This window comes from Lactuca virosa, chromosome 1 (genome assembly GCF_052849685.1).
Source record: "Lactuca virosa cultivar CGN04683 chromosome 1, Lactuca_virosa_CGN04683_v6, whole genome shotgun sequence".
In the NCBI taxonomy this organism is placed as follows: Eukaryota; Viridiplantae; Streptophyta; class Magnoliopsida; order Asterales; family Asteraceae; genus Lactuca; species Lactuca virosa.
The window spans coordinates 314177939-314188923 of NC_136426.1; the positions used below are offsets into that span (position 1 = coordinate 314177939).

At 36.7% G+C, this 10985-nt stretch overlaps 1 protein-coding gene and 1 long non-coding RNA gene across 3 annotated transcripts; one reads left to right on the forward strand and one right to left on the reverse strand.

The window, feature by feature from the left end:
• Nucleotides 1-4946: 4946 nt before the first annotated feature.
• Nucleotides 4947-8481, reverse strand: LOC145167876 (uncharacterized). 2 transcript variants are annotated; one of them, XR_013741498.1, is made up of 3 exons: nt 8356-8481; nt 7353-8137; nt 4947-5124 (listed from the first exon to the last, which is right to left on the reverse strand). It is a non-coding gene; the product is annotated as an uncharacterized LOC145167876 (long non-coding RNA). The 2 variants fall into 2 exon arrangements; XR_013741499.1 differs by lacking the exon at nt 4947-5124 and adding an exon at nt 7138-7249.
• Nucleotides 7421-10985, forward strand: LOC145167868 (RNA pseudouridine synthase 6, chloroplastic-like). Its single transcript, XM_079087136.1, has 9 exons — nt 7421-7668; nt 7978-8109; nt 8398-8652; nt 8825-8906; nt 9116-9231; nt 9394-9448; nt 9771-9882; nt 10217-10386; nt 10523-10985. The coding sequence occupies exons 1-9, from the start codon at nt 7421-7423 to the stop codon at nt 10778-10780; spliced, it is 1428 nt and encodes a 475-aa protein (XP_078943262.1). The 3' UTR covers nt 10781-10985.

The following is a 10985-nucleotide window of genomic DNA, read 5'->3' on the forward strand; positions in this document are numbered from 1 at the left end:
GATCCTGATCAAGTTTCTTAAACTTGACTGCTGAATAAAAGTGAAAGAGGTCACTTAGGGGGAAATTGTTGAATCATAAAAGTGACCCTCTTGAACTTCAGCTACCGCAGTCGTCAAGCACCCGCAGTCAAGCTCCTTCATCAGCAACCGCATCCGGAGTCTCTACCTACCGCAATCACTTTGCTAGATTACTTTACTTGTCTTTATTGTAATACTATCTATTGTCCAGTATGCCTTACATGGCTACTGTTAGAGATGTAATCTATTGTACTTCGTGAGTCTCTATAAATAGAGCTCATTCTCTTTGTATTCAACAATATCAATACACACATCTATCTATTCTGAATACACTTCTCTGAAGTTATCTTTTCTATCTCTCTATCTTACTACGCATCACTTCTTACTCTCAAATATTACTAGAATACTACTGATTATAACCTCTCTTCTGAGCAAGTCTTTCGTGACTTAATCACTAAGTTTGATCTTCCTTATTAACTTGGTTTGAATGCATTCCTTGTTATGAATCAACTTATGTGTATACTTGATATAACAATTGTTGTCATTTCTATTTCTTTACTTTTCCGCAACTAACTCTCTAACTATCTAACTCTAACTTATTAATATTATTGTTGAGATTTTAGATCCTTCGAGATTAACTATTCCGCAATCTACTTGTTCTAACGTTTGTTCAAGTGTGTCTCTAAGTTTTTCTCTGAACATGACTCAGAAAGTGCAATCCGTATTTGTCACAGCCCACTGCAGCATTCCAAGACGAAACACATTGCACTGCGATATCACTTCATCAAGGATCACGTAGAAGATGGTAATGTCGAAGTTCACTTCGTTCGATCTGTTGATCAATTGGCTGACATATTCACGAAAGCTTTGCCTCAAGCAACTTTCAATAGAATACTCCAAGGCTTAGGAATGATGGAAGCTGAATCTGTACCGAAACCATCTTCGATTCATTAAGTTTCACTTTCGTTTTTGCCTCTTTAAAATTAACAAGCGAAATAGAGCGAACGCTCGGTCTATTTCGGTTCCGGATTTTTCGGTAACCGAATTGTACCGAATGCTTGGTATATTTCGCCTTATCTATCCAAAGGCGAACGTTCGGTTGATTCTTTATGTATACTTTTTGTACATTTTTTTTCTTTCTGTTTTTATGTCTTTTTCAGAAAAATCAAAAATACAAAAATATTTTTCCTTTCTGTTTTTATTTCTTTTTCAGATATATCAAAAACACAAAAATATTTTCTTGTATTTTCTCTGGATTCTACCAAACTTGTTGCTTGTCTCAACCATGAATCATGGGGAAGGTATATACTCTTACTTTGTACACTAGCTAAGTGTCCCTAGAAGCATGCTGCTGCATGTTGTCCAAAGCCTCAAAGACTCTAAGTGAAGCCTTACTGATTCGATATATACAAATCGTTTCTTCCCAATCATGCTGCAAAAATCACTTTAGTCACGAGCTACCTTACTCTTCTCACAATGAGTTAAGAGTTGTCTGCTCGATCCCTTTCACAATAGCAGAGGTACTTTCGGTTCTTTAACCATCTCAACACTTTTCTCCATCACATTACGTTTCATGAATGTAACCCTTGAGACTCTCAGAATCTACCACTGAGGTTTATGGTTACACAAAATCTGTGTTAATGATCTTAGTTTCGTTTCACCACGTACTAAGTGAAACCCAAAATCCAATACCTTAACTGAATTGACGGTGAACAATCAAATGTTCTAGTTTTTCACCCATGCATTAACGAAACCACGTTTGTGGTCGGTACCATGAAATCTCTTTTTTTTGTGAGATCTTTCTGAAATGTTCCAACACAAGGATATTTCTACCCAAAAGATCCAGTTTTAATTTTGTTTTGAGATTTCTATATTATCACCAAGTCACTGAAAAATGCACAAACCTACTTGATGTTTTTGGCTACACTGGCCACACAAGTACTTCACTTAACTTTCGGTCTTATATCAAGGTCCGTAGTTCAGTTGAAGCCAAAGCCACCCTTACAGCCGAATATTGAAAAGATGTCTTTCATTGCTTCTTCACAAGCATTTGATCGTACTTCAACGGGAAACCACACAGACACTTCTCAGTCTCTCTTGACTTTGAAGGAAGCGATTCGTGCCCGGGATCCACAGTTTTGTGTCTCTAAAGACATCACTAATATCCCACATCAACAACTTGCTTTATTTCTTTTTTCTTTGGCACACTCTTGCACGAAGTTCTTTATGATCTTCCAAAGTCTGGTTCGTGGTTCCAATGGCAATTTGTTGATTTATTGTTTCGCTTCTACTACACAATGGTGCTCTTATGATTAAAGAAGTAACAGGTGCTCTGCTCATCTTTTTGGAATATGAAGCGAGAGGGAGATTCGGTTTTGAAAAGGAATTTGAAACGATTGGTTAATTTTCAGAGGAGATGAATGGATAAGATTTTGCAAAAAGGCGCATGAATTTGAAACGTTACCCTATCGTCACGCCGCCTGACACGCTTTTTTGGGGAAAGACAGTTGTCAAATCGCACCTTTTTCGGCGTTGTTTCAGTACGTCACGTTATCATCATTAAGAGATATTTCTCTCTCCTGGAAATCGTATAAAGGTTTTTTAATGATACGGTTCTCACAATCACCATCAGGAGACGTTTGGCTAAAAAATTGCGTCCTGCACTTGCAATTCGGAGCAGGATCGAAGGTGTTTCGGAGACGGGTGTTCCTCCAAAACAAGGGGGAGAAGCAAATCAAGCTCCACCAAAACTAACTCCCACAAGCCAAACTCCAACAAGTGAAAATCCTCAAACTCCTCCTGTTAAACCAAATGTCACAAAAGAACCGAAGGATAATGAAGCTTCGGGTTCAACGGTTCAAGACAAAGGAAAGAAAATCATTGGTGTAAGTGGAGAAGAAGAAGAGAATCAAGAAGAGTTGTTAAAGCAAACTCCTGAAACCGAAGAGAGGGAAAGAAAAGATTAAGACGCCCATGACATTTTGGAACGAAGTAAATCTCTTTTTCCATTATGGACATTGGAAAACCTACTGAAGGAAGCGATTGAGTCCCCAAGTACTCATTGGCTTGAACCGGTCATTTCTTTTGACTTGGTTAATACTAAAGACTCGCAATTCGATATGCCGATCACCCGAAGGGCATTCGTTTTTCATTGTTTTGAGTCAATCGCTTCTGTTCCCTCACCTGACCCGAAGGTTGATAGAGAACTGGTTGATTATTATCATGCTTTCTCGCAACCTCAATATTTGACCTGGAGTGTAAAGAAGATTACTACGGTCAGGGTTATGAAGCCAGTTGCCGCAGGGAAATTTATCAATGTGAAGTTCCGGATTACACGTGGTTCTGAAGATTCAGTTCATGAAATTTCTCTTGCTGATTTTCCAAATCTCAACCCTCATGATTGGATTCTGTTGACTAACCTTTTGCTGACTAACGAGCAAAAGTACGAACTCATTCTTGATCACATAAAGAGAATGTTGGTTTCATAGATACATGAAGTAGCGAAGCTTGATCAGGAGATTGCTTCTGCTCAGAGGAAGAAGCCTACTTTCAAACCCATTGGCAAAGCTAGTGATGTGAATAAGATGCGTATGGGAAAGATTGACACTGAACACTTGACGGTGATGTTTACTAAAGATATTGGAGGTTCGGCTACTCCATTGAAGTGCATGTTCGCCTTGTCTGACAAACATCTGTTTTCCACTGTTGCTCTTGAACATATTATGGATATAATAAACATATGTAAATCCAATGATGACGCTGTAAATAAGATCTTCAATGACATGCTTCGGTGGTATATCAACTTTTGTCACACTATTCTTGCTATTATACCGAAGCTGTTCAAAACAGTAAAGAAGACCATGCAGGCTCTGCAGCAGTAATCTCTCGCCTCAATTGACGCAAAGGGGGAGATTGTTAGGTTAAGAAGTGTTGCGTCATTGGGCTTTTGGTCTAAGTCTATTGTTCTCATGGCACTAGGCATGTCCAGCCGTGTTTCATTTATTAGGGTTTACTTTATATAGTGCATGCATGCACCATAGTATGTACGCTTTTGATAGTTAATTCTCTTTTATCGTATTGTAACCCTAGCACACCTCTACAGTAGCAATTCTTCATAGAGTTCTTCTGAGGTTGTGGCTTATTAATCATTCGACATAAGTATTGATTCATCTGATGTTCTTATTTACATTGTGTTCTTGATTTATCTTACTAAGAATCTTATCGATCTAAAGGTTTTTTAATCTCATCAATTAAACTTATTTATCTAATTATTAATTCATCTTATATTATTTAATCACTTAAATTCATATAATGTCTTTTATTCGTTCTATTTATCGATGTATTTTCTTTAAAAAAAATTCTCATAGTTAGAATGATTCGTATTGATTTATAGACTCACTTCCTAATTTCTGATGAAAACTAGGATGTTACAGATACAAAGTCACCAACAAACCTCCCCATTTAAGTGTAATCTTGATTAAATTAAAAATAAAATTATAACAACAAATTGACGCATAAATGAATTGTCGTGATGATTGAATTTCACATTTGTTTATTATTCATTCCAAATATTCGAATATCAGGATGTCACTAATGATTGAATCATTTTTATTCATAGCGAATAGATAAAAATAATACAGACAACAGTTTATATTCTCATAAATTCTAACTTGACACTATATTTTACTAGCCTTGTTTCATATTCTTCAATAAGCATATAAAAGTCAAGTCTCAACTTTTTGAAGTAACTAAACTTCATGCTTATATAGGTAGTCCTTTTATTCTTGCATTCGTAAATGTAATTTTTCAAAAGAACTATTAAGAAATACAATTTCAACCTCCTTAACTCACATACCTTGGGATGATGATAATAATATGTTCCAATCTTCAAAATATCAAGTGTAACAACCCAATTTTTCAAAAGAAAATTTTCATTTTTAAATAGTCAAAACACTTTTCAATAAACCATGAAATCTCAATACAATTGTTTTCAAATTCATATTCATAACAATATTATTTCCAAACATCAGAGTGTCCCATAAAAATGTCTGAGAGAGTGCACGCCGCGCCATCAATCCGTGCCCTTGCCCCTTGGCTCAGATGTACCTGAAACAAATCCACAAACTGTAAACTAATGCTTAGTGAGTCCCCTAGAGCATACCCCACACACAATCCACATAACACATATCATATTAGCTATAGAAGCTACATATATCACATAAGCCATGCATACTAACATATAAGGATGTCGTTGGCTCCTCCCAAGGTCTTACTCCAGGATGCCATGGGCTCCCCCACATGGTCTTACACCTAAGTGTCATGGGCTCCCCCCATGGTCTTTAGCTGGAAAGCCATTGGCTCCCCCACATGGTCTTACATCCAAGTGCCATGGGCTCCTCCCATGGTCTTTACTTGAAAAGCCATGGGCTCCCCCTCATAGTCTTACATCCAAGTGCCATGGGCTCCTCACATGGTCTTCCCTATAAATATCACACATATAGCTAGCATAACACTAAGCATAACTAACTATCATACCACATATCTCTACCACAACAAGTGTTCCACATATCATAAAATAGGCCGGCCTTGGTGCCTTAGACCCATTGGTATGTGAGGAGACTCACCTCTCGAATGCTGAACTGACAAGCTAAGATCAAATATCCCTTCTGCTGCTCCAACTCAACTGCCTATAATCATCATGTAATTAACTTGTCACGATCCCGGGACACCATAAATACCCTCAAATTCAACCCTGGTCAAAGTCAAGGTCAACAGTCCATGCTGACCTCAACTCGTCGAGTGCATCTAGAAACTCGTCGAGTTACCCAAGTAACTCTTTAACTCACCGAGTCACCTATATAACTCGTCGAGTTCCTCAATGTCCAGAAGACCGAAAACCCATGCAGACCGAAAACTCTAATCTTTCACCGAAATCACCTCGACTCTCAAAAACGGGTAAACCCTACCCGACTCGTCGAGTCAGCTAAGGGACTCGACGAGTTCCTTCATTCCCTTTCATGTTCAGCCCTTTTCAGTGGGATCTAAGGTCCCAAAATTCAGATCCAACCTCCCCTAGTGCAGATACCACGTAAAGTTGCAAACTTTACGTGCATGCAAGGCCCTCCAAGGCTATAACATCAAAACTAAGCTTCCTACAAGGTCTTAGTGCATGGAAAGGGGCTAAACTACATAAAGTGAGCAACTTTATGTCACTGGGGACCTAGAGAGGTCCAGATCTGGAACCATATCCTTGTGATAAGTTCATATATGAGTTTGACTCCCTTTTGCACCCACAATTGCCATTTACTTCCAAGAAAAGGGATCTAAGCAACTAGAGATCAAAGTAACGACTTTATACCTCAAGATGATGGCCAATAGAGAGTAGATGACGGATCTACTGCTTCTCTCCTTGCTCCTTCTTCTTCAAGCTCTAAAATCCTTCACAAATACCCCAAAATTGCTCACAAAAGCTCTTTCTCTCACTCAAGAAGGTGCAAGGTCGAACTAGGGTTTTCTCTGGCTAATATAGTGATAAGGGAGGCCACAAGAGGCGGATTATGTTCTTTAAATAGGGTGCAAACCCTAAAATTAGGGTTTCTCTTTACAGCTCCTACTCGTCGAGTCGGGGCCTTCCGACTCGTCGAGTAGAACCCAAATCCCGCGTCCCTATAATAGTCTCTACCCGACGAGTTGGAGCTCCCCAGCTCGCCGAGTCCATGCACAAAACCCTAAAAATTACATAAATTAAATAATACCTGGAACAGGTGTTACATCAAGCTTTCCATATTAAATTCAACATCTAATATTACATTATATGGGAATTGGATATCTCAATGTTAGACTTTAAACTCATCTTTAAATTTAACATCTAATATTACATTAGATGAGAATTGGGTATCTCTAGGTAACTTGGTTAAATGATTGGTTAAGTTCAACTCAATTCTAACAAACTCCACAGAGGCATATTTTTTCCGTGTAATTTCATCTTTGAGTTTATGAAAAAAAAAAAAAAAAAGAACAAAAAGTTATTCCAAATTAGCCTCTTCTTTTCTTACTTAAAGAGCTACATAGATTGTGTCCCGGAGATGAGATGAAGTACAAGATGTAGTTGGTAGGGCTAGAAGCAGGGTTTGGTTTATTTATCTATCTATTTTGTCTCCTCTATCTGGATTGATCCGGGATCTCCTAGTTAGTAGGTACATTAAATCTCCGAATTAGCCCATCTTCTCCCCTAAAAATAGAGATTTGTTTAGATTGAAAAAGAATTGATTTCTCGTTTCCTTATTATTTATACTATCCAATTCTACCAAACACTAGAGTATTAAGTTGTCTACCTTTTATTATCAACCCATCTCCTTTCTCTCACAAACGACCGCTTTGTTAGGCTCTTGCAAGTGCAACAATGAAAATGGCGAAGGTTTCGTCACTACTACGGTTCCCCAAGTACCGAAGCTTCGTTGTCATCCCTGTCACAATACTACAAACATCAGCCGCTGTCACCAACCACCGCCACAAAAGTAGGAGGCTTTGCTGTTCAGTTTGGGAATCCGTTTTGAATTTTCACCGGAAAAACAGTAGCAGAGTCTTCGCATCCGATTTCCCTGATTCTCTAGCAGTTACCTCTACTCTATCTACTCCCAATCATAAGCGGTACTTTTCCAAAAGCATACTAAAAACAGAGCACATACGTACAACTGGCTATGTCATTTGCTATAATTACTTGTACGCAATCTTTAGTATTTGCAAAACTTACAGTAGGATTGAGACAGGTATTTGGATATAGAATCTAAACTCAATAGTTATCGGAATCTATCTTAGGTTCAAAAAAGACGTAGTCTACCATTTAGGTAAACTAGCAAAAAGGGCATTTCCAAATTCCAATAATACGCAAAAACTTGCTGAATTTTTGAGTTGCTAAGTGGTGTTTTGTTTTGATAAACAAACCGATTTTTTCTTCAGCCATGAGGAATATGGTCGCTTGCTTCCATGCCCTGCGGAGAATGTTTTGCCAAGAAACATTGAGCACTTAGTTGTTAAAGAAGGAGGACCCATTCTTGACTTCATTACCAAAGCTTTGGATCTTCCACCCTTGTGAGTTGTTATATATGTTCCTTTTTTCCTATATACCAATAAATATAAGTTTGTTATGAACAAAAATATCATCTTTCTTGAAGATGAGTCACTTTTACTTTCACTGAATGTATTTGTCAAAACCATTTATCTCAAAGTTATGATTCAAACAACTCACAATCACCCATGCAAATGAACACCATTCTATATGAATATAAACTTGTACTCATGAAACAATTGAGAAACTGGGCTATACTAACAACAAACCTGTGTTCAAATTGCTATTATTGATATGCTTGAACTTTGAAGGTATGTTGCAGATCTTATTCATTTTGGAGCAGTGCACTATGCCCTTGTATGCCCAAAGCCTCCTTCAACCGCAACAATGGAAGAAATCAGATTGTATAAAGAATTTACCAATCCGTCCCTCCTAAGAAAGAGACCTTCACTCAAAGGGAAAACCCTAAGAGAGGCACAAAATACTTTCAGGATTACTCGTATTGATGAGTTTGTTGAAGCCGGGACTTATGTAAGGGTGCATGTACGTCCAAAAAGATTTCCAAGGTACTTCATATAGGAAATTACAATTATACCCTATATGAGTTAGTAACTTACTTTATTTTAGTGTTATGTTTATTTATTTTGGACTCTATTTGGAACAAAGATTATATGTGAGAACAATACATTGTTACTTATTGAAAATTCTGATAATATTGAGTTGTTAATTCTTGGGCAGATGCTATGAAATTGAGTGGAAGTCAAGAATAATTGCTGTGACAGAGTCGTATGTGGTTCTTAACAAGCCAGCTGGCACATCAGTATGTTAATCATTTATCCTTCTTCATCTTATCTCTCATGGAATATACAATCATTTTTTTTGTTTTTTTGCTTCTTGCTGATTAAAACATATTTGTTAACTTCTAGTCTTCTACCTAGATACCCTAAATTTGAGGAAAAATGAAATTGTCCCATTTACTTTCTGCGAGGATAAAAATGGGATTTTGTTACTCACTTCCTTTCTTGTTAGGTGGGTGGAACTACAGACAACATTGAAGAAACATGTGCAAATTTTGCTACTCGTGCCTTGAAATTAACTACTCCATTAAAGACAACTCATCAAATTGATAATTGCACGGATGGCTGGTATTTTATTATTTGAAGTTTAAATCAGATCATTGGATATTTCTTTAAAAAATGGGTGGACTGAAATAAAATTTAGTGGCTAAACTGTAAAAAGGGACAAAATATAGTGGCTTTTATGTAAATTACCCAATAAAAATTCAATTAATCTCATTTTTTTTGCAGTGTTGTGCTAGCTAGAACTAAGGACTACTGTTCAGTTTTCCATAGAATGATCAGGGTAAGTTTAGTTTCTCTCTTAACTATTTTTTTTTTTTTTCCTGTAGTGATTAAAACATTATATATATTTTCCATGTTACCTAGTTTTGAAAAAAAAAACATAATTCCCCATTTTACCCATTTAGCCCCTGAACCACATTTTGCTTTTTCTGTATTATGCCCCTGAGAAATGGTTCTTTTAAACGTGAGTAAAAGTATAATGGTCTAATCATTACAGAAAAACTAGGTTGATAAAATTGTGAAAATACAAGTGTTTTTCTGTATTTTGACCTATTTTTAATCTGTTTTTATGATTGTAAGTGATGGGGTGTCTTCTCCACCAGGAGAAAAAAGTGAAGAAACTTTATCTTGCACTTGCTGCTGCTTATGTGCCACCTGGCATCATGACCCATTACATGCGACCATTTCGAAAGGCTCCAAAAATTATTTCCAAAGGTAAAAATAACAACATACTTCAATTTATTCGTGTATTATAGCATTTTTTTTATTTCTTTTACAACATTGTATTTGAAATATATGTCCGGTTATAGCAACATCATTCAAATACAAAACAATTTTCAGTTTCATAATTGGATAGATTTTTCAACGGTTACTAATTAGAAAAAATAAAATAAAAATGAAAGCACAATGCTATAATATAATGAGGTAGATTTTTCAAAGTAGAATATTTTAATAAGAAAACAATTGAAAGTAAGATTGTATAACAAATAAACAAATAAATGAAAGTACGTTGCTATTTTTTGCATTTACAAATTCTTTCAACATGCAGACTTCATTCCCGGATGGAATCTGTGCCAATTGGAGGTCCTGGAATGCAGGAAAGTTCCATGGCCAAATGCTTCCATTGAAGAAGAGAATGGAATTCAGGATTTGAATTGGCCAAATAAAGAGTTTGCATATGAGTGCAAGATCAACCTTTTAACTGGTCGTACTCACCAGGTGCATCCATACATACATAATCTATTATAATTTCTCAGGGACCTGTTTTGCCTTTTTCTGATACTTACTTATTATCTGTTTAATTGAATTACATTTAGTGAAATCCATCAAAACATTCACATGTATTATGTTACAGATTCGAGCTCAACTAGCAGCATGTGGTGCACCAATAGTGGGGGACTCGTTGTACATGCCAGCTGTAGTCTCAGAGCTAGTGGGTCCCGGGAAGTCAAAAAAACAATTTGAAAGTGAATCCGCCATTGAAGAGTGGGCTGCAAAACACGGGAAGGAACCTGGTGTGAGTATTGGCCTTCAAGCTTCTCAAATTTCATGGGATGAAGATGAAGGACAACAACACTTGTATCAGGCGGGACCTCCATGGTGGACTCAATAATGTGAGGTTCATGTTCATCAATTTATTTTTTTTATTTTTTTTGGGGGGTTAAATGTGAGAAATATAGCAATGTACTTTGATTTAGTTGTGTATCATAGCATCTTACTTCCTTTTTTTTTTCTTTTTGTTATGGGAAAATCTACCCAATTATAGCATTTTACTTTTAATTTTTAATCTTATTATGAAATGATGTTTTTAATCTTCA